We start from the raw sequence: 24,351 nt of genomic DNA, 5'->3' as shown, positions 1-24,351 counted from the left end.
TGATACTCAGACTTCCCTGTATAACTCAGCCTGTAGTCACACGCCTATATAAAGACATATATATATATATATATATACAAGTAACAAGCAGCCAGACTGACATATAATAATGGAGGGGTAAAGTGAAGACACGGAGCTCAGTGTTGGATGGAACAGACAGACCAGGCCCAGCCATGTCATTTCTAATGAAAGGAAATAAAGGTATATAGATACAAATACAGCTACAGCAGTTGGTTACCCAGTAATATAGAAAAAGGTAATAGAAAATGTAAATCTAATCTAGTAACCCATAGTAACCAAACAGCCGGAAGCAATATCTGCCCTTCATCCTTTGCTGCTAGAACTACAATAGACAGCTTTGCCCTTATCAGTCATGGCGGTGGTTACCAGTACAGCACTAATCACGTGAGTAAGTGATGCCGGGAGCTGTCATTGCGCGATTGGCTGTGTGAGGCGCATTTCCGCTCGCTGACTTTCTCACATGCGATTGGTGGGAATTGAAAGGTTTCCGGTGATGTGGAGTTGTCAGTGCCGGGCGGGTAACATGGCTTCCCTCAGACTGTCTGTGCTCGTGTCGCTCGTGTCCGTCTCATGGCTGCTGCTGCTGGTGTCGGGCTTCCGCGCTGGGCCTCGCACTCTCGTCTTACTGGAGAACATCAACTTGCGGGAGACGCACTCTCTCTTCTTCCGCAGTCTCACCGGTAATGGCCTGGGCTGGGGTCTGGGGGTCCCGGTACTAAGCTGAGGGGGTCGTGTCCCTGGAGGAACAACTTTATGTGGGACTAGATCTCGACTTCCTGTGCTATTAATTGTCTGGATTGTTCCTGTCACTTATATTTGTGTATAATGAGATCAATGAGCTGCAGCTATTCATTCTGCAGCCTGGGCCTCCATCATTAGCTTCTTTATATTCTGTATATAATACACAAAAGCCATGAATATCCTGTAAATTATATCCTTATAAACAGTGAGTTCTGATGTCATCAGTTATAAACGGTGAGTTCTGATGTCATCAGTTATAAACGGTGAGTTCTGATGTCATCAGTTATAAACGGTGAGTTCTGATGTCATCAGTTATAAACGGTGAGTTCTGATGTCATCAGTTATAAACGGTGAGTTCTGATGTCATTTCTGTCACATGACTCACTGAAACTTGTGTATTATAATAAATAAAGTACCCCCAGTTGTAAAATATGAGGATATTAGAAGTTACCTCGGAGTTCCATGACCTGTATAACTCGCCCTTCGGCCTCGTGTTTTTATATGGTCATGAAACTCCTCGGTAACTTATAATATCCTTATATAGTGAATAAAGTATCCCCTCTTGTAAATTATAAGGATATTATAAGTAACGGAGGAGTTTCATGACCATATAAAAGGCCAAGTGTTTTTATACAGGTCATGGAATTCTAAGGTAACGTCTAATATCCTCATATTTTGCAACTGGGGGCACTTTATTTATTATAATACACAAGTTTCAGTGAGTCATGTGACAGAAATGACATCAGAACTCACCGTTTATAACTGATGACATCAGAACTCACCATTTATAAGGATATCATTTATAAGATATTCATGGCTTTTCTGTATTGTATTTCTATATACACACATATATATATCTGTATTGTACAGTGAAGTGACATCACGTGGGACTGTATAGAGACTGGTTACAGATCTCACTGTGTATAGAGTATATATTATAAGACTGGAGTCCCCAGTCTGCACATTGTACTAGTTAATGGTCACAGTAAGATGAAGTCACCATACAGGCTAGGCTACAGCACTATAAAGATAAGAGTATGTATAGATAAACCAGCATTCAGAGAGCTCGCTCCGCTTTAGTAGCTCTTTAGCCGGCGTGGTAAGCGTGCGGTGCTGGGCCCCTTTGGATGACGTCACAGCCGACGCGTTTCGTCTTAGTCAGACTTCCTCAAGGCTTCAATGTCATTACTGCGCTATAAAGATTTATATACATAGTAACATAGTAATTTAGGATGAAATAAGATCAAGTTCAACCTTTTAAGTCTATATATAACCTGCCTAACTGCCAGTTGATCCAGAGGAAGGTGAAAAACCCTTCTGAACACAAACCAATTTGCCTCAAAGGAGAAAAAATGCAATGGGACCAGTCCCTGGATGAACTTGTACTATGAGCTATCTCCCATATCCCTGTATTCCCTCACTTGCTAAACACCATCCAACCCCTTCTTATACCTATCTAATGTATCAGCCTGTACCACTGATTCACTTCCCAGCTCTCCCTGTAACACCCCTTTCCCTCCTCTAATCTCATTGGCTCCCTCCTGTCTGCTGGGAGGAGCTACTGGTGAATAAAGCATCCGACCCTTCCTTGTACCTATCTAATGTATCAGCCTGTACCCCTGATTCACTTCCCAGCTCTCCCTGTAACACCCCTTTCCCTCCTCTAATCTCATTGGCTCCCTCCTGTCTGCTGGGAGGAGCTACTGGTGAATAAAGCATCCGACCCTTCCTTATACCTATCTAATGTATCAGCCTGTACCACTGATTCAGGGAGACAATTCCACATATTCACAGCTCTCACTGTAACAAACCCCTTCCCAATATTTAGCTGGAACCTCTTTTCTTCTAATCGGAATGGGTGACCTTGTGTCAGCTGGAAAGACCTACTGGTAAATAAATCATTAGAGAGATTATTATATGATCCCCTTATATATTTATACATAGTTATCATATCACCCCTTAAGCTCCTCCTCTCCAGTGTGAACATCCCCAATTTGGCCAGTCTTTCCTCATAGCTAAGATTTTCCCTTTACCAGCTTAGTTGCCCTTCTCTGTACTCTCTAATCCAGTATACATTCTGCTGGTTCCTGGCTTGTGGACAAAGTTTGGGTGATTTGCAGTTCAATTAATTTGTTTAATTAATTTGTACTTAGCAGTGTCAGATACAATTGAAGTTTGAGCAAGTGTAGAGCTACAATACATTTGAAGTATAGGAGGACACCAGGGGGGGAATAGTGTTGTACTGGGGTCCTGGTTTGTTTTGCCGGAGGGATAGAGACAAGGCTGAGCCCACGTGACTCTACGTTGCCCTAGATTAGTTCAGTTGCTCATTAAAGCTCCCTGTAATAATTGCTCCGCACATGGAGCAGGGGTTTTAACTTATGGGATTTCTTTTTGTTGTCTGGTCTATAGGCTACACAGCAGCTTGTTTATATAAACTATAGTAGTACTTATCTGTCATCTACTGTGTATCTTGTGCTTGAATGGCTGCCCCCATGGCTACACAGCAGCTTGTTTATATAAACTATAGTAGTACTTATCTGTCATCTACTGTGTATCTTGTGCTTGAATGGCTGCCCCCATGGCTACACAGCAGCTTGTTTATATAAACTATAGTAGTACTTATCTGTTATCTACTGTGTATCCTGTGCTTGAATGGCAGCCCCATGGCTACACAGCAGCTTGTTTATATAAACTATAGTAGTACTTATCTGTTATCTACTGTGTATCATGTGCTTGAATGGCTGCCCCCATGGCTACACAGCAGCTTGTTTAAATAAACTATAGTAGTACTTACCTGTTATCTACTGTGTATCCTGTGCTTGAATGGCTGCCCCCATGGCTACACAGCAGCTTAATAAACTATAGTAGTGTTTCTGAAGCAAACACATCAGTTTTACCAGTGCAGGGCAACACCGCATTATATTTTTATTACTTTAAAAATATAAATTTTTTGGTGTTACTGTACCTTTAAATATTTAGATATCAGATTGGAGGAGGTACCAGATTGGGTTTTTCTTTTTTACTTCTGAATATATATATATATATATAATATCAAAACAGGGAACTGTGAGGAACTGAAACGTCGGATCTAATAAACCTATTCTATTTTTGACACTATACTTTGCTTGTCAAATCCTTGGAGTGCTGTCATCCTATGCTTGCTACACATTCTTCACTTGGACTAGCACCCAGGTTATTTCCATCTCATGGTGTGCGGACTACACGCATTTATATATATATATATATATATATATATATATATATATATATATATATATATATATATATATATATATATATATATATATATATATATATATATTTATATATATATATATATATAATATTTATATTATATATTTTTTTTTTTTTTTGCAAATTGTGAATACAAGGTTCTCCAGCCCTGCAAGGCTTCTCAGTGAGGATTTAGGACCAGGGATCCAGTTGAAAGGAATGCTTGAATGATACTCTATCTGTGTAGTTAATGAATAGGAAGTTCATTAGGGGGGTGCTTGGTGGGCCATGATACGCAGGGAACAAAGGGAGCAGTAAGATAATAAAATAACATTTCCCATTTCTTCCCCCAGACAGAGGATTTGACCTGTCCTTCAAAACAGCTGATGATCCCAGCTTGTCCCTCATCAAGTACGGGGAGTTCTTGTACGACAATCTAATCATCTTTTCCCCCTCCGTTGAAGGTATGTTGGTTACTTTTTGTTTCTATTTCAGGCACCACAAGTGCACACTAAGGAGTTAAATTACACACAATTTGTGCTGCCTGGTTCCTTATAGTCTGCCAAATGTTTCTTTGTAGTGACTTGAACAAGAACAATTATGAGCAAACAACGGAAGCTTCTACATATTTGCACTACAACTCCCAGCATGCTGCTGGAGCCATTGTGTTGTTGGAAGTTTTAGTGAAACAGCAGTTTTAGATTTTAAAGAATTTTGACTTTAAAGGGTTAAATATTTATATAGCCCTGTTTTGCTTGCCCACAGTGCAGCCCTATTGACAGCGTTCTGTTTTTCAGATTTTGGGGGGAACATCAATATCGAGACTATCAGCTCATTTATCGATGGAGGTGGAAGTGTGCTGGTGGCAGCAAGCTCGGATATCGGTGAGTCTTCATCTTTATTCTGTGTGTAATGCGTTATTTCTACTCCAGATTATTTCTAAAGAACACTTGAAGGTTATGTAAAAGGCAAAAAAAATAATAATCCCATTTTAACTTTCTTTAATGAAAAAGAAACCTATCCCCAATATACTTTAATTAAAAAATGTGTACCGTTTTTATAAGAAACCTGACTGCATGCAGTGAAATTCTCCCTTCATTTACTGCTGTGGATAGGAATTGTCAGACGGTCCCTAACTGCTCTGCAGGGAAACAATCATACTTATGAACAGCAGGGGGAGCCCTCAACTTACTTCCCAGCCATGCAGAACTCAAGCAGCTTTGTTTGTTTCCCTGTAGAGCAGTCGGCGACTGTGTAGAGATTTGTATTGGATTTTATTTTTGCCTTTACATCCCCTTTACTGTTTCCAACTCCAGCTGCAGGGACAAAGACCATGGAGCCAGATTTAAACAGATAAACTGGGATTCTATTTGGAGGATTATTTTGCTGCAGCCACTGGTTCTGCAGAGTTGCATAAAGTTTGTATTAAACAATACAAAAACTATAAAATCCACATTAGATTACATGACAACACAGGACCCAGTGCAGTCTGTATATTCTGATTATTAATCAGTCTTGTTGTATCGGCTTCTGGCAGATATTATTTGACTTGTGCTGTTTTTGATCATTTATGACGATCCCTAAGCAGCCCAGATCACACTGAGCAAAAGATCTTGCAAAGATGTGTTACAAGATGGGGACCCCCTGTGGTAAAATTTGAAAGCATAAATCATTTGTTTTATTAGACTTGTGGTGCAGTAAATTTATGTTTATGTTTAGTATACAAAATACAGCACTTCGAGCTTTATTCTATTTTAGACTTTACTTGCAATGCAATGGTCTGTGAATCCCTGTAGGGGGCCCCAGTGCTTTGTTTCTGCAGCCTCCAAACAGAATGATTATCTTGTTACATAGTTTCTGTTAAAGGGGTTGTTCACCTTCCAAACACTTTTTTTTTCAGTTTAATTGTTTTCAGATAGTTCACCAGAAATAGGCTTTTTTAAATTACTTAACGTTTTTCCAAAAAGTTTAAAGGATAATTAATGATGAGGGGGCTATTCTAAGCACTTTTGCAATGTACATTCATTCATTATTTATTTTTAATTCCAAGATATTAAGGGATACATGTACTGTTAATATGAATGAATTTTGTTACAACAGCGCCACCTGCTGGTCAGTTTCCCACCAGTCTGACCAGCAAGTAGTCAAGGAAGTTGTCAGGAGAAAGAAAGAGGCTGATGTTCTTCTGCTTAGGAAAGATGTGAGAAAGGTTTCTAATTTTATTCCTAAGCAGAAGAACATCAGCCTCTTTGTTTCTCAACAAAATTCATTCATAGTAACAGTACAAGTATCCTTTAATATCTGGGAATAAAAAGAAAATATGTATAAATAATGTAAATTACAAAAGTGCTTAGAATAGCCCCCTTATCAATTTTACATTCACTTATTTTCAAGGTTTACTTATCCTTTAATGAAAATCAGGGATGCAGCTCAGCAGGGACAAAGATAGTGAATGTATCAACCTAGGGGCACATTTACTTAGGGTCGAATATCGAGGGTTAATTAACCCTCGATATTCGACTGTCGAAGTTAAATCCTTCAACTTCGAATATCGAAGTCGAAGGATTTACCGCAATATGTTTGATCGAACGATCAAAGGAAAAATCCCTGTGCAGTAAGTTTATGTTTAGTAAACAAAATACAGCATTTCTAGCCTTATTCTATTTTACACTTTCCTTGTCCTTTAATGGCAGGCTTCTAAACTAGAGTGCTAGGATAAAGCTATACGCAGAGCAGGAAGTCATAGTCCAAGGAGACACGTAGGGAAGGCATGGGAGCTGCCGTCTAAATACACAAATCTAATCAAAATAAACTCACTTAAACAAAATAACTTACATTCCTGTTATCTGACTTTGCATTTTAGGGGACCCTCTGCGGGAGCTGGGCAGCGAATGTGGCATTGAGTTTGATGAAGACAAAACAGCTGTGATTGACCATCATAACTACGATATCTCAGACCCGGGCCAGGTGTGTGTCCTGTTGTACCACGGGAAAGCAGCCGGGGGAAGTGGCTGTTACTAGTGACGTTTTATTGGGGAATGTTGGGAGACTTATACCCTGCTCAGTGTTCTTCTTTATCATTTTAAACAACGTTTCAGTAAACATTCATTAAACTTGTGTAGTTATTTCAAACGGGTGGTTCACCTTTAAGTTAATATTTAGTATGTTATAGAATGGCTAATTCAAAGCAAATTTCCAATTGGTCTTCATTATTTTTTATACTTTTTGAATTATTTGCTACCTTCTCCAGACTCTTTCCAGTTTTCAAATGGGGGTCACTGACCCCATCTAAAAAAAAATGCTCTGTAAGGCTACAAATGTATTGTTATTGTTACTTTTTGTTCCTCCTCTTTCTATTCAGGCCTCTCCTATTCATATTCCAGTCTCGTATTCAAATTAGTGCATGGTTGCTAGGGGAATTTGGATCGTGGCAACCAGACTGCTGAAATTGCAAACTGGAGAGCTGCTGAATAAAAAGCCAAATAAGTAAAAAACCACAAATAATAAAAAATGAAAACCAATTACAAATTGTCTCAGAATATCCCTCTCTATATCACACTAACAGTTAATTTAAAGGTGAACAACTCCTTTAAAGTAATTTGCGACTATAAGGTCCTGTCCACATGCACCTCTGAGACAATGTAGTAGTAGTAGTAGTAGTTATAGTAGCAGTGTGGTAGTGCAATCGCTCCAGTCTTGACTCAATTACCCACAATGCCTTGTCAACATTTATGATTATTTTTGTTCAAAGATTTGCTGATTGCAGACAATACATTGTGGGATTGGGAGTGTTGGCTGCAGGAGATCTGACTGCTATGACTTTGTATCAATAGTGTCACACAAGCACAGGGGAATGTTCCTATGGGTTGCAACTACTAACACCGTAACAATGCATGATCATTTTTGTGCATTTTTATTGTCAATCAGAACCTTCATTGTGCTTTATAATAATTAATAGCTGCAAAAATCATCCTAAATTGAGCAATCACAGCAAAAACCCACCAAATCTCCTGATATCCAGTCCCCTGGTACTTACTCCTGCAGGAATCCTGCTCTCCTCCCTGCTGCGCATCTGAAAGTGCAGCCGTTATCTGCAGAGCAATGCAATGGTCATTAGATTCTTGCACTACCCCAGCCAGAGGGATGTTCATTTTATTGGCTGAAGGAGGGGCCGTATTCCTGCAGGGGCATGTGCATGAAGTTTATGGGGTGGCTAAGTAGTACATTTAATTTGATTTTGTTTTCTCTAATGGTGATAGTTCACTTTAACTAGGTTTTTTTCTAGTCTTTACAACATATTTACTCTCTTGATAGAGAATTGAGCAGTGATTGATTTCAGTGTTGACATGTATATGTATTGTGTCTCTCCCTATAGCACACACTTATTGTGGCCGACTCTGAGACTCTACTGAAGGCTCCAACGATTGTGGGAAAGACTCCTCCGAACCCCATTCTCTTCAGGGGTGTTGGGTAGGTACCTGCTGCTCAAAGCTTGTTCTATAATGTGTTGTGCCCCCCAAGTCTATCCAGCTCATGTAGTGTTGCACCAAGCTTGTTTCTTTTAATCCAAGTAACAGTGTTTTTTCTTGCTCTGCCTCCAGTAACTACTGTGTAACTATTCTTTCCTTACAGCATGGTAGCTGATCCAGACAATCCTCTAGTACTGGACATTCTAACTGGGTCTTCCACTTCCTACTCCTTTTTCCCAGATAAGCCAATCACACAGGTACATGGTCGCAAGAAAATATTTGTTTATATTTATACCAACAGGTAATTTGTGGAGTAGCACGAGTGAGCTGTACTATAACTCGTTAGTGCCCAACACCCAGTCCATATTACTTAAAGGATAAGTGAATCTAAAATTAATGAGGAGGCTAGTCTAATTACGTTTGTAATTTACATTCATTATTTATTTTTAATTCCAAGATATTAAAGGATACGTGTACTGTTACTATGAATGAATTGTGTTACAACAGCGCCACCTGCTGGTCATTTTCCCACCAGTCTGACCAGCAAGTAGTCAAGGAAGTTGTCAGGAGAAAGAAAGAGGCTGATGTTCTTCTGCTTAGGAATAAAATTAGAAACCTTTCTCACATCTTTCCTAAACAGAAGAACATCAGCCTTTCTTTCTCCTGACAACTTCCTTGACTACTTGCTGGTCAGACTGGTGGGGAAATGACCAGCAGGTGGCGTTGTTGTAACAATTCATTCATAGTAACAGTACATGTATCCCTTAATATCTTGGCATTGAAAGCAAATTAGTAATGAATGTAAATTACAAAAGTGCTTAGAATAGCAAGGTCATCAATTTTACATTCACTTCATTTTAAAACTTTACTTATCCTTTAACCATTTTACAACCCAGTTCAATCCCCTCTGCTGGGATCACAGCTTGTGGGGTAGGGGAGTGAAGCAACTTCATGGGTATTTCCAATTCCAATTCAGCAGAACAATTTAAGTGAACAGTATTTTTATAAAGTTTCTTTGACCGAGCTTCTTGTGATATCACTTTTCTCTCTGCAGTACCCACATGCTGTAGGAAAGAACACGCTCCTCATTGCAGGGCTGCAGGCCAGAAATAACGCCCGTGTTGTATTCAGCGGCTCCCTGGATTTCTTCAGTGATGCCTTTTTCAACTCTGCTGTACAGAAAGCAGCCTCCAGCTCCAACAGGTACATTGTTGATCTCTCTTCCCTCCCGTAGCTTGGGTATACAGTATTTGTCAAGCTATTTGGGCTCATTCCCTGTACCTGTCCCATAGGTATGCCAAAACCGGCAACTATGAACTGGCTGTGGCCCTGTCCCGCTGGGTGTTTAAGGAAGAGGGAGTCCTGAGAGTTGGGGAAGTCTCCCATCACCGCGTAGGGGAATCCTCTCCTCCCAGTGCTTACACCGTCACCGACCTTGTGGTAAGTGTTGATCACATGACAGTCAGGGCCGCCATCAAGGGGGGCACAGGGGCAACATCTGGCCCGGGCCTGAAAGGGGGCCCAAGCTGTGCTGCACATTTTGAACTAGCCGGGGGCCCCCATACGATCCAAAGCTGCAATCGGACCCGAAGCCACAAATGAAGCTGCAAAAAGACAGGAATCGCCAAAGACCCTAATAGACCCGAATCGCCGAAGACACAAATAGACTGGAATCACCGAAGACACGAATAGATCCAAAACCGCAAATAGACCCAAAGCCACGATGGTGGGTGGGACCACTGGGGGTCAGAAATTTTTTTTGTAGGGGGTCCTGTGACTTCTGATGGCAGTAGAGAAGATTACGCTATAAACATGAGTCTTGTATAAACAGTGATATTAAAGGGAGGCTTAAACCCCATAGGTATGTGGGCTGAATTTGTTGGTACTGTTGCCTCTCTGTGGTACTAATTCCACTTGCAGAGATCATGTGTTGGAGGTAGGTGTCTCCAGGTGTCCACTTACCAGCTCCTTCATGTGTATGTGCATGGAGATCCTGCACTGGAGCTCTATATAGAACTTTAGTACAAGACTTCCGTACAGGCAGTCTTTAGCATAGGTTCTTACAACTCCTTGGATTTTTATTTAGCCTTTAAACGTTTGCTGGTCTGACTTTCCCTTGTTTGTTGTGCTTCCCTCTCAGGAATACAGCATCGTGATTGAAAAGCTTTCTGATGGAAAGTGGGTGCCCTTCGATGGGGAGGATATCCAGCTGGACTTTGTCCGAATCGATCCATTCGTCAGGACCTTCTTGAAGAAAAATGGTAAGTTCATTGCAAAATACTCTCTCTCTCAGATATTCACTGACAGTTAGATCCAATATATCTTATAGGGGGGCTCCTTTTGCCTAGAAGATGTATTAGAGCTCACTCTATTAAAGACATCATGTCTCTCTACATGCAGGATTTGTGCAAAAGTCAGTTATTTTGTTAGATTGTTATTTTGTACTGGAATCAGTTATTTGAGTGATCTCTAATACATCTGCTAGGAAAGGAGCCCCCTATAAGATATATTGGATCTAACTGTCAATGAATATCTGACACCCAACTGCTGCATGAAGACAGAATGAAGAGAAACAGATGCTGAGAGAGGAATAGTGAACATAAACTTGATTATTTCAGAAACAATGCAGAATATTTAATTATATTTAGAAAGTTTCTTTTTTTCAGTATGATGAAGCTTCTATTACATTTTTATTTTCACAATAGTTCCCCTTTAAAGGAAAAACAAACCCGTAACGCAAAAAAACCCTACCCTTTGTGGACCCTCCTCCCTTCTCCCCTCCAGCCTAGGTGATACCCGGGGCAAAAGCGCATGCGCCAAAAGTCACGAAAATGTCCACAGTTGTTTGGGACCGGAAAATTACTCCAACTGTGTATGCGCCAAAAACGAAGGTCGGCTTCCGAAGTGTAACAAAGAAAAGATGGCTGCCGTGAGCTGCAGGGGTTTGTTTCTCCTTTAAAGGGGAACGATCGCGAAAATGAAAATTTAATATAAGCTTCATCACACTGAAATAAGAAAGTTTCTAAATACAATCAATGAAATATTCTGTATTGTTTCTGAAATAATCAAGTTTATCTCCACTATTCCTCTCTCCGCTTCCGTGAGAGCCGGAGGACTGCCTTTCCCATGTTTCTCTTTAATTCCCTGGCTTTGTTTGTTGTTTCTCCTCGTAGGAGGGAAGTACAGTGTCCAGTTCAAGCTCCCAGATGTTTATGGTGTTTTCCAGTTCAAGGTGGATTATAACAGGCTGGGATATACTCACCTGTACTCGGCCACACAGGTGAGCATGTGATCTATCTGCATTATAATAGGGAGTCACATATAAAGTAAGTGTTCACTCTTGTGATATCGGCACATTGTTTCATGTTATTGTCACCCTTACAGGTATCTGTGCGCCCCCTCCAGCACACACAGTACGAGCGTTTCATCCCCTCGGCCTACCCATACTACGCCAGCGCCTTCTCCGTCATGTTCGGACTCTTTATATTCAGCATTGTCTTCCTACACATGAAGGAGAAGGAGAAATCTGACTAAGACTCAGTAGAGCACTGTGTAAAATCTCCACTAGAGGGAGCAACACCTGAGATTCATTGACTGGGGCCGGAATTCAGATCTGATTTGGGATGGTTGTTGGTTTAAAAAAAAATAAAAAATTAGCAAAATTAACTTTTACTGTGCCGCACTGAGAGGGAGCGTCCGGCCGCAGCACAGATGGGGTTAATCATCAGAGGGGAGAGCGTGAATTTCACCCGTCCAGGGAACCCGCACTCATCACATTCCCCAGCAGTCGGGCTTATCAGTCATTGGTTTGTGTAACTGGATGTATTTTTATTTCTTACTTCTTTTTATCATTGGACTGTGATGATGGGCACTTGAACCTTTGTAATAAACTCTCATCCTCCCCCCTTATTGTGTCACTGTTGGGCTTGTTTTATACACAATGGTCTAATTTAAAGGAGCAGTACATCTACTTTCCTAATAAGGCTAATGCAATATATTCTGGCTTGTCTTTTAATTATTTGTTTTATTATAAAGGAGAATGGGATATGTTTTTACCCTCTTATCATTGAATGCACAGAGTAGTGATGAGCTGCCCAATCCTAACTCACTACTGCCCAACCCTAACTCACTACTGCCCAACCCTAACTCACTACTGCCCACCCCTAACTCACTACTGCCCAACCCTAACTCACTGTTATAACCCTGGGCCGGTGCAGTTTTCTGCTGAGCCCCGACCTGGGGTTTCAGGTAAGAAAATATAATCACTTGGGAGTGCGTAACTTTTGGCACCCCCAAGTGCTAAATGACTTTCCTTCTCCTTTAAGGAGAAAAAAAAATAGGCCGTGCACCTCATGGTGTTAAACATTGGGCTTGAGCAGTGCACTACAGAGAGGTAAGTTGCCTGATTGTTACATACCTGGGCAGCTCCAGCTGAATATTATTAGTATTTATCTAGGGGTCTCCTGTGTCTCTACCTGAACTTACAGCGTCTGGCCCCAGCCCTGTTTTGTGGTTACTTGTTAACTAGCCGGGATTTTATTGGCCCCACCGGCAAAAATGATGGTTGATCCCAATGTTATTAATAGAGTATAAAGATAATATATAAAGCACTGCGTATCTTGACAGCGCTATATAAATAAATGATGATGATATATAGGAAGGCCGGTATTTTTATCCAGAAAAGGTGTCAACCCTACTTGCAGACCAGGGTCACCTTCGGGGGTACTCGTGCCAGGCCTAAAGGGGTCCCGGCTGTGCTGCACTTTTCAAAATATCCGGGTCCCCGTGACATAGAGGAGGGGCAGTCAATTACTTTCACTTTCCATTCAGCACTTCCTACATGTCACTGCTCTCCCCACATTCCCCCTTCCCTCCTCAGGCTCTATAATTGTGTAGGGCACTGCACATGGACATTAGGTCCCCCATTCTGGTGCATAAACAAGATTTTGGGGTGATACACAATTTCCCTTAATAACCGTGTCCACAAAATGGCAGCTGCCTGCTTGCTGTGATTGTATAATTCCAAGACAGAAGGAAACAAAATTTAAATAGTAAATACAGTGTAAGTTGCTCAACTAACATGATAGAAAAGAATTTGAAATTATTTCTTAGGGTGACAGGTCCCCTTTAAAGCTCATAACAAAGATGCCATAGAGGCATACCTCCCAACTGTCCTGTTTTTCACGGGACAGTCCCGATTTTGACAGCTCTACCCGCAGTCCCGGATTGTTATTGAAATGTCCCGACTTTCTCTTTGATCTCCTGCGCTGAACAGCCAGAAAAAAGATACAATGTTTCTAAGACTTAAATGTCTCAAATTTAAGCTCCATATTAAATTAAACCCCAAATTTGCACTACTACATGATTCATTGATCAGCCTAATCTGAATGGACTCCTTCATTAACAGATATGTTGGCAAGAAGCAATAAAAATTCAGCAGAACTCCAACTAAAAAGAAGATTTACTGAAACTTGGTCAATATTCTGGAACCATTCTGATTCTGAGGCATGCCTCATTATATAGCTTTATTCTTTTATCTTTAAACCCCTGCTTGTTTAATATGAAAAACAATACAAACATTGAAACAGAGAGCCCAGAACATTCAGCAGGTGCACTTAGATACTTATGTAACAATTTAAGATAAGCAAAGAAACAATTGTAACAATTTAAGATAAGCAGGTCTCTTGGGGAAACTTGGACTTGCAGCTTAAAAGGCAATTCCCCTTCATTAGCAAAATTGTAATAACACATAAAACCACAGAAAGGTGTTCAAACTTTTATAACCTGACAAATTTGTAGAATAAACATGTTAATTATGGGGTATGGCCACAAAAATGGGTCGTGGGCAAATTTTTTTGTCCTTATTTATATTTCCAAAATGTTGGGAGGTCTGCACGGAGGGGGTGGGTGACTTTTAAAGATTTGGGGAGGGTCCTTCTGATGGGGGCGGGGATATCCCAGTGAGTGCTGATATGGAGTATTGCCAAGAAAGGAAAATAACAGTAAATATGATACAATTTTCCCTTTCCCCCAGGTCTGTTAATCAACTGGCTGCTGCTACATTATCTCAGGAGTCAGAACCAGCAAGACACATACAGTATTCAGTAGCATTACACTCATTTTGGGGATGGGGGGAGCACACTTACAGCACAGTTTTCACTTTCTTTTTCTCCACTATATATAGTGAGTTTTATTGCTGCTGGGACACGTCAGTACAGATTATGTTGGGCTATTACCTTTATAGGTTACTTTGATGATGTTTTTTCAGTTACTTTACTTCCCTTTACTTGTTTGTCCCATAAAACTTTATAGTGTGACCCGACTAGTAACAGTGGAACTGACTGTGGGAAACATCTGTTGTTTTTATTGCATTTCACCGATTTTATTGCATTTCACCGATTTTATTGCATATCACTGATTATATGGCATTTCACCGATTTCATGGCATTTTTACTGATTATATTGCATTTCACTGATTGATTTTATTGCATTTCACTGATTTTATTGCATGTCCCGATTTTATTGCATTTCCCGATTTTATTGCATTTCCCCGATTTTATTGCATTTCCCCGATTTTATTGCATTTCCCCGATTTTATTGCATTTCCCCGATTTTATTGCATTTCCCCGATTTTATTGCATTTCACTGATTTTATTTCATTTCACTGATTTTATTGCATGTCCCGATTTTATTGCATTTCCCGATTTTATTGCATTTCCCCGATTTTATTGCATTTCCCCGATTTTATTGCATTTCCCCGATTTTATTGCATTTCACTGATTTTATTTCATTTCACCGATTTTATTGCATTTCCCGATTTTATTGCATTTCCCCGATTTTATTGCATTTCCCCGATTTTATTGCATTTCCCCGATTTTATTGCATTTCACTGATTTTATTTCATTTCACCGATTTTATTGCATTTCCCGATTTTATTGCATTTCACCGATTTTATTGCATTTCACCGATTTTATTGCATTTCCCGATTTTATTGCATTTCACCGCTTTTATTGCATTTCCCGATTTTATTGCATTTCACCGATTTTATTGCATTTCACTGATTTTATTGCATTTCACTGATTTTATTGCATTTCACTGATTTTATTGCATTTCACAGATTTTATTGCATTTCACTGATTTTATTGCATTTCCATTCTGAGCCTTCAGCATGGCACATTGTCATAGAACCCTATAAACACGGGGCAGCAGACCCCCGGCATTCATCCTGCAAATTTCACATAATTCATCAAAACCCCTCATGTACCACCAAGATTTGCAGCTGGCCAGTTTGGGGTGAAAACACATAATTTACCTATGGCAATTCTATAAATATGTGGTTTCCCAGGGCAATTCCTTTAAATAGCTGGTTCATCTTTGAGTTAACTTTAGTATGTTACAGAATGGCTAATTCTCAATTGGCCTTCATTATTTATGATCGCTTTTTTAATTATTTGCCTTCTTCTGATTCTTTCCAGCTTTCAAATGGGGGTCACTGACCCCATCTAAAAACAACTGCTCTGTAAGGCTACAAATGCATTGTTATTATTCCTCTTTCTATTCAGGCCTCTCCTATTCATATTCCAGTCTCTTATTCAAATCAATGCATGGTTGCTAGGGGAATTTGGACCCTAGCAACCAGATTTCTGAAATTGCAAACTGGAGAAAAACCACAAATCATAAAAAATAAAACCAATTGCAAATTGTCTCAGAATGTCCCTCTCTACATCAGACAGTTAATTTAAAGATGAACAACCCCTTTAAATATTCAGCAATATACACATCAGGTTCATGGTGTACTCAAGGGGCTTTGGATCTACAAACCAACCTAGAGGGTTTTTTCATGGAATAGACCTTGTAACCCAGGAGTGATGTCACTATCAACAGGAGATGATGTCACTACTAAAGGCAGAAGATCCGCTTTACAGAACGGACTACTTTGTGGGTATTCTACTAGTACCCATGTCTACAGTGCCCAGTGGAACCCAAGCTGGGAGTCATCTCTGAAATCTTTTGTTGCCTCTTCCAAATGCTGACGGTTGGGGCAGTTATTGAAAAGGTTCAAGAGCTGAGCCCCTCACAGAGAGAGAGAGAGGAGCCCCTTAAGGCCACACAACATGCAACGCAGCATAATGAGAAATGCTCACTGAGAGATAAATAGCAACTACTGAAAGCCGCTTCATTTCTCTTGCCTGTAATTGCTGGTTCTTACTGAAGAACTCACTCACGCTACATTGTTTCAAGAGTCAGAACTACAGAACAGAAAGGGACAGAGAGGCACAATGACAGTTACACAGAACTATAAACCCAGTGAGAATGAGGAATTAATGGATATTGGGAAGTTGTATCAGGAGTCAGAAGCAGCAGTGCAGAGAAAGGGACAGACACAATGACAGTTACACAGAACTATAAACCCAGTGAGAATGAGGAATGAATGGATATTGGGAAGTTGTATCAGGAGTCAGAGGCAGCAGTGCAGAGAAGAGAAAGGGACAGACACAATGACAGTTACACAGAACTATAAACCCAGTGAGAATGAGGAATGAATGGATATTGGGAAGTTGTATCAGGAGTCAGAAGCAGCAGTGCAGAGAAAGGGACAGACACAATGACAGTTACACAGAACTATAAACCCAGTGAGAATGAGGAATGAATGGATATTGGGAAGTTGTATCAGGAGTCAGAAGCAGCAGTGCAGAGAAAGGGACAGACACAATGACAGTTACACAGAACTATAAACCCAGTGAGAATGAGGAATGAATGGATATTGGGAAGTTGTATCAGGAGTCAGAGGCAGCAGTGCAGAGAAGAGAAAGGGACAGACACAATGACAGTTACACAGAACTATAAACCCAGTGAGAATGAGGAATGAATGGATATTGGGAAGTTGTATCAGGAGTCAGAGGCAGCAGTGCAGAGAAGAGAAAGGGACAGACACAATGACAGTTACACAGAACTATAAACCCAGTGAGAATGAGGAATGAATGGATATTGGGAAGTTGTATCAGGAGTCAGAGGCAGCAGTGCAGAGAAGAGAAAGGGACAGACACAATGACAGTTACACAGAACTATAAACCCAGTGAGAATGAGGAATGAATGGATATTGGGAAGTTGTATCAGGAGTCAGAAGCAGCAGTGCAGAGAAAGGGACAGACACAATGACAGTTACACAGAACTATAAACCCAGTGAGAATGAGGAATGAATGGATATTGGGAAATTGTATCAGGAGTCAGAAGCAGCAGTGCAGAGAAAGGGACGGACACAATGACAGTTACACAGAACTATAAACCCAGTGAGAATGAGGAATGAATGGATATTGGGAAGTTGTATCAGGAGTCAGAGGCAGCAGTGCAGAGAAGAGAAAGGGACAGACACAATGACAGTTACACAGAACTATAAACCCAGTGAGAATGAGGAATGAATGGATATTGGGAAGTTGTATCAGGAGTCAGAAGCAGCAGTGCAGAGAAAGGGACAGACACAATGACAGTTACACAGAACTATAAACCCAGTGAGAATGAGGAATGAATGGATATTGGGAAGTTGTATCAGGAGTCAGAAGCAGCAGTGCAGAGAAGAGAAAGGGACAGACACAATGACAGTTACACAGAACTATAAACCCAGTGAGAATGAGGAATGAATGGATATTGGGAAATTGTATCAGGAGTCAGAAGCAGCAGTGCAGAGAAAGGGACGGACACAATGACAGTTACACAGAACTATAAACCCAGTGAGAATGAGGAATGAATGGATATTGGGAAGTTGTATCAGGAGTCAGAAGCAGCAGTGCAGAGAAGAGAAAGGGACAGACACAATGACAGTTACACAGAACTATAAACCCAGTGAGAATGAGGAATGAATGGATATTGGGAAGTTGTATCAGGAGTCAGAAGCAGCAGTGCAGAGAAAGGGACAGACACAATGACAGTTACACAGAACTATAAACCCAGTGAGAATGAGGAATGAATGGATATTGGGAAGTTGTATCAGGAGTCAGAGGCAGCAGTGCAGAGAAAGGGACAGACACAATGACAGTTACACAGAACTATAAACCCAGTGAGAATGAGGAATGAATGGATATTGGGAAGTTGTATCAGGAGTCAGAAGCAGCAGTGCAGAGAAAGGGACGGACACAATGACAGTTACACAGAACTATAAACCCAGTGAGAATGAGGAATGAATGGATATTGGGAAGTTGTATCAGGAGTCAGAAGCAGCAGTGCAGAGAAGAGAAAGGGACAGACACAATGACAGTTACACAGAACTATAAACCCAGTGAGAATGAGGAATGAATGGATATTGAGGAAGTTGTATCAGGAGTCAGAGGCAGCAGTGCAGAGAAGAGAAAGGGACAGACACAATGACAGTTACACAGAACTATAAACCCAGTGAGAATGAGGAATGAATGGATATTGGGAAGTTGTATCAGGAGTCAGAGGCAGCAGTGCAGAGAAGAGAAAGGGACAGACACAATGACAGTTACACAGAACTATAAACCCAGTGAGAATGAGGAATGAATGGATATTGGGAAATTGCTGAGAATTCAAATTTCTTTTTTTTATGTTTGGGTTTGCATCCCCTTTAAACTTATGATTATCATTTTTGGACAGTGATACACAAGGTGCCATTAATACCCCTCACCTGGTGCAGTGACAACACTTCCTGCTCAGTGATGTTTTTATTGCTCACTGGGAATTCCTCTTTAAGATGATTTGCATAATATATGGCCTTAAAGGGCCAGTAACACCCAAATACCTTTACCCACAACAGCCCCATACATAAAAATAGATTTCATAAATTGTTGTATTTTATTGACATAAAACAATCTACTTTCTTTGGCCCAGCCCACAGGTCGAGGGATTGGGGGAGAGGTGAAAGCAGTAAAGACATATCAATATAATGAGTTGGCAGGAAAAGAGAGAGTCATTTAAAAACATTGTCATTGCTTCAAACCCCCCCCCCCTGACCCCAGTCAAGTGCATCTAAAAGCAAGAAACATCTATTTCCTAGAATCCCCTTTAATACTTGTAGCATCAACCTGAAATCAGGAACAAGTGAGTCCCCAGTGCTGAGAATAGTAGATTGTAAGCTCTTCAGGACAGGGACATCACTCCCAGCTGCGTATTAACACACCTAGCACAGAGAAGGCAGCTGAACTGTTCTATTCATTTTTATTGATCATTTCCTCAATTTTTTGAGAGCAAAGGCAGCACAGATGAGGAAAAAAAAAGTTTTAAAGAGGATTATCCTTCCTTGCACTGAGAGAGAGAGTGAGAGTAAATTATTCTTGTTTTAAACAGCTGAGTAACTTAATTTGGCCTTTACTCGTGCCCAACAGCTCCATATACAGCACAAGTCTGTGACCGGAGTAAATCAAAATGCAGTTTATTACAGAAAGCTTTTCGGATCCCTTTTACAGGATAAATTAGATGCTGATTTATGACATCATCATGGGATTAGTAGCCATTAGACTACAGCTCTCAGAGCGATGAGAGGGGGTTGTAGTTCTACAACAGCTAGAGGACTATAAAGCTCATATCTCTGGTCTATAAGTGACATTATACAGAAATGTGTCATCAATAAGGGCTGAGCTCCCAGAATCCTCCATTAACCGTTATAGTTGTAGCTGGACGTTATGGAATTTATCACAGCAAGAAAATAAATGACATAAATGATCCATGACACGTGTATAGCGATTCCCACTCCCAGAGCCGCCATGTTCAGGTTGAACGCCATGCGGGAATCGACTGCAGCTGATGTCACATCACCTTGATTTAGATCTTCTGAAAAAAATGGGGGTTATTTTCATATTGTATATGTATTACATCCCCTGTAATCCCACTGTATATGTACTACATCCCCTATAATCCCACTGTATATGTACTAAATCCCCCTATAATCCCACTGTATATGTACTACATTTCCTGTAATCCCACTGTATATGTATTACCTCCCCTATAATCCCACTGTATATGTACTACATCCCCTGTAATCCCACTGTATATGTACTATATCGTCTATAATCCCACTGTATATGTACTACATCCCCTGTAATCCCACTGTATATGAACTATATCCCCTATAATCCCACTGTATATGTACTACATCCCCTATAATCCCACTGTATATGTACTGCATTCCCTGTAATCCCACTGTATATGTACTACATTTCCTATAATATCACTGTATATGTACTACATCCCCTGTAATCCCACTGTATATGTACTACATCCCCTATAATCCCACTGTATATGTACTACATCCCCTGTAATCCCATGTATATGTACTACATCCCCTGTAATCCCACTGTATATGTACTACATTTCCTATAATCTCACTGTATATGTACTATATCCCCTATAATCCCACTGTATATGTACTACATCCCCTGTAATCCCATGTATATGTACTACATCCCCTGTAATCCCACTGTATATGTACTACATCCCCTGTAATCCCATGTATATGTACTACATCCCCTGTAATCCCACTGTATATGTACTACATTTCCTATAATCTCACTGTATATGTACTATATCCCCTATAATCCCACTGTATATGTACTACATCCCCTATAATCCCACTGTATATGTACTACATCCCCTATAATCTCACTTTACATATGCTACACCCCATATAATCCCACTGTATATGCCCTCCATCCCCCTATAATCCTACAGTATATACCCTGCAAACCCTATAATGCGCTACATACCCTATAATATGACTGTATATGCCCTACTTTCCATATAATCCGACTGAATATACCCTACACATTTTATAATCCTACAGTATATGTAATATAACCCTATAATACCACTATTTATGACCTATATTCCCTATACCACTGTATATACCATACAGACCCTATAATCCCACTGTATATATGCACTATATACCCTATAATCCCACTGTATATATGCACTATATACCCTATAATCCCACTGTATAAAATCCACATCTTCTATAATCCCACTGTATATGCATCACATGCCCTATAATCTCACTGTAAATTGTTTTTACTTTATGTTTTGCCAATAAACTTTCTGTCTGTTTACATCCTCTCCAGTCTACTCCCTCCTAATTATACTTTAAGTATTGACCCAGTGGCCCTGCTGGTCATTCCAGTGTGGGGTTTGGGCTACTGGGCATGACAGAGGGCTGTACGTCAATTATGAGGGATTAGATAAATTCTGGCCATTCCTAATTTGTGCAGGACATCCAGTTCAAGTGATCAATACATTTAGAGTAGGGTTAGATATGTGCAATGTGAATTTGGATGAGGTAGAACAGACCCATGGTGGAGAAGGAGGAGATCTCCGAGTTTGAACCTACATTTAGAATAAAGAATTTTAATTCCACCACCATGATGATCTTCATGTCCAGGTGTGGGAACCACTATAGGAGAGGGTCTGGCGATATATGGCTCATTGAACAGTAGCAAGGTTACTGTAGTTGGAACATGAGCTCAAATTATATATATATATATATATATATATATATATATATATATATATATAATGTTTAGATAGGGACCCGCACTCCAATATTTCCGTGAAAAAAGGTTTTTATTTTAACTTGTGCAGCCAACGTTTCGGCCCATGTTTGGGCCTTTATCAAGGATAAATTACAAGTGTTCATGGTGCATATTTATACACATAGCCCAACCCCAAAGGGAGGCGCTCAATTATGACGTCATACATGTGAATCACATCTCGTTAAAATCATTAACTTAGTATACAGGTTAAATCAACCGTGACACGTAATTAGCATTCTCACCACAAGATGCCACTACCGAGTGGAAAAAGTGAAGTAAGTGAAAGTTCTTTAAAAAAATCCATTTGCTGAGATTTCTTCCATGTACACCCTGCAAATGCATACAAAATATATGTAATAATGCTTGACAGAAGCGATAGATACATAATAAAATACGTTACAATAAACAATGTGTCGTCATTTTTCACTGATCACATGTTAGATACTTTAGTAACTTTGTAGTTTTTTCTATCTACTTAAATGTCTTACATTTACACAACGTGAAAACGTTTCACAAGATTGTTAAGAAATTTTTTCAATCCAAAAAGCAGCTTAACACCAATTGGCCATTTAACCCTTTTGGTGCCACACAGTCCAATTCGTAGGTCCAGTAGGCTTCCCTCTGGAGTAAGGCTTTATCAAAATCACCTCCCCGTGTCCGTTCAGGGACATGCTCAATTGGCATGCAACGGAACGCTGCAGGGCTATGCTTCGCCTCCGCCCAATGCCTCGCCACCAATTGTTGTGCTATATCTTGTTTTCTGCCCTTTTCTTTACTCCTATCATCTCTATCAGGATGTAATGCAGCCCTTATACTGGCTCTATGCATCCCAATCCTCTCTTTGAGTTGACGTATCGTCTTCCCACAATATAGGAGACCACAGGGGCATTTAATGATATAAACTACCATCGTGGTGGTACATGTCATGCGGTGCTTTATCTCGTATTTTTTACCAGTATAGGGGTGAGTAAAACTTGAACCCAAAATCAGACTGCTGCACATTATGCAACCAGTGCATTTAAACACACCTGGACGTGGCGTTAAAAAATGTTGTCGCTGGAGCTCAGTATATTTTGATGCCGGGTCCGCAGAGCTTAAATTCTCTTTCAAGCTTCGACCTCTTTTGTAACTAAATTTAGGTCTTTTGGGGAGTTTCTTAGTCAGCACCCCATCGCTCTGTACCAGCGGCCAATGTTTAAGCACACATTTGCGTCTATACGGCTGATGACTTGGAGTGTTTTGTCACACGACTAAACAATGAGATTAGCCCTGTTAAGTTCACCCTAAAATACCATAGGGACAGTATCGAATTTTTGGATGTCAAAATATACAAGGAGGACAACAAATTGAATTCTTGCATTTTTGTGAAGCCCACAGACAGAAACACCATTCTCCATTATCACAGTAACCACCCAAGGCATCTTTTGGACTCCTTACCGAAGTCCCAGATGCTTAGGGTGGTACGTATAGACAGTAATTGGCAAAAAAGAAAGGAAGATTTAATGGTGATGTCTAGGAAATTTCTAGCAAGGGGGTACCCACACAAATTGGTGCAGGATACTATGCAGTGGGCCTTAGAGCTTGATAGAGATGAAATGCTGCTGGAGCAAGCTGATGAATTGAAGTACAAAAAACGCACTGATGATATGTACTATGTCAGTCGCTACGATGTAGCGGCTAACTATAGACGCAAATGTGTGCTTAAACATTGGCCGCTGGTACAGAGCGATGGGGTGCTGACTAAGAAACTCCCCAAAAGACCTAAATTTAGTTACAAAAGAGGTCGAAGCTTGAAAGAGAATTTAAGCTCTGCAGACCCGGCATCAAAATATACTGAGCTCCAGCGACAACATTTTTTAACGCCACGTCCAGGTGTGTTTAAATGCACTGGTTGCATAATGTGCAGCAGTCTGATTTTGGGTTCAAGTTTTACTCACCCTATACTGGTAAAAAATACGAGATAAAGCACCGCATGACATGTACCACCACGATGGTAGTTTATATCATTAAATGCCCCTGTGGTCTCCTATATTGTGGGAAGACGATACGTCAACTCAAAGAGAGGATTGGGGATGCATAGAGCCAGTATAAGGGCTGCATTAGATCCTGATAGAGATGATAGGAGTAAAGAAAAGGGCAGAAAACAAGATATAGCACAACAATTGGTGGCGAGGCATTGGGCGGAGGCGAAGCATAGCCCTGCAGCGTTCCGTTGCATGCCAATTGAGCATGTCCCTGAACGGACACGGGGAGGTGATTTTGATAAAGCCTTACTCCAGAGGGAAGCCTACTGGACCTACGAATTGGACTGTGTGGCACCAAAAGGGTTAAATGGCCAATTGGTGTTA

At 40.5% G+C, this 24,351-nt stretch overlaps 1 protein-coding gene across 1 annotated transcript; it reads left to right on the top strand.

Moving 5' to 3' along the window:
* The first annotated feature begins 481 nt into the window (after window positions 1-481).
* ddost.L (dolichyl-diphosphooligosaccharide--protein glycosyltransferase subunit (non-catalytic) L homeolog) lies at window positions 482-12,373 on the top strand. The gene is made up of 11 exons (XM_018226565.2): window positions 482-701; window positions 4,353-4,463; window positions 4,797-4,883; window positions 6,863-6,966; window positions 8,375-8,469; window positions 8,632-8,725; window positions 9,523-9,671; window positions 9,761-9,908; window positions 10,609-10,729; window positions 11,642-11,748; window positions 11,853-12,373. The coding sequence occupies exons 1-11, from the start codon at window positions 482-484 to the stop codon at window positions 12,000-12,002; spliced, it is 1,386 nt and encodes a 461-aa protein (XP_018082054.1). The 3' UTR covers window positions 12,003-12,373.
* Window positions 12,374-24,351: the final 11,978 nt, after the last annotated feature.

This window comes from Xenopus laevis, chromosome 7L (assembly GCF_017654675.1).
Source record: "Xenopus laevis strain J_2021 chromosome 7L, Xenopus_laevis_v10.1, whole genome shotgun sequence".
Taxonomy (NCBI): Eukaryota; Metazoa; Chordata; class Amphibia; order Anura; family Pipidae; genus Xenopus; species Xenopus laevis.
This window is presented reverse-complemented; position numbering and strand designations above follow the sequence as displayed.

What these genes read in the sequence shown, in the direction of transcription:
- ddost.L (XM_018226565.2), top strand. Translation starts at nt 482, where the DNA reads ATGCGATTGGTGGGAATTGAAAGGTTTCCGGTGATGTGGAGTTGTCAG. An exon ending in ATATCTCAGACCCGGGCCAG is followed by an intron (nt 6,967 to 8,374) that starts GTGTGTGTCCTG and finishes CTCTCCCTATAG; the next exon opens with CACACACTTATTGTGGCCGA. An exon ending in ATTCTCTTCAGGGGTGTTGG is followed by an intron (nt 8,470 to 8,631) that starts GTAGGTACCTGC and finishes CTTTCCTTACAG; the next exon opens with CATGGTAGCTGATCCAGACA.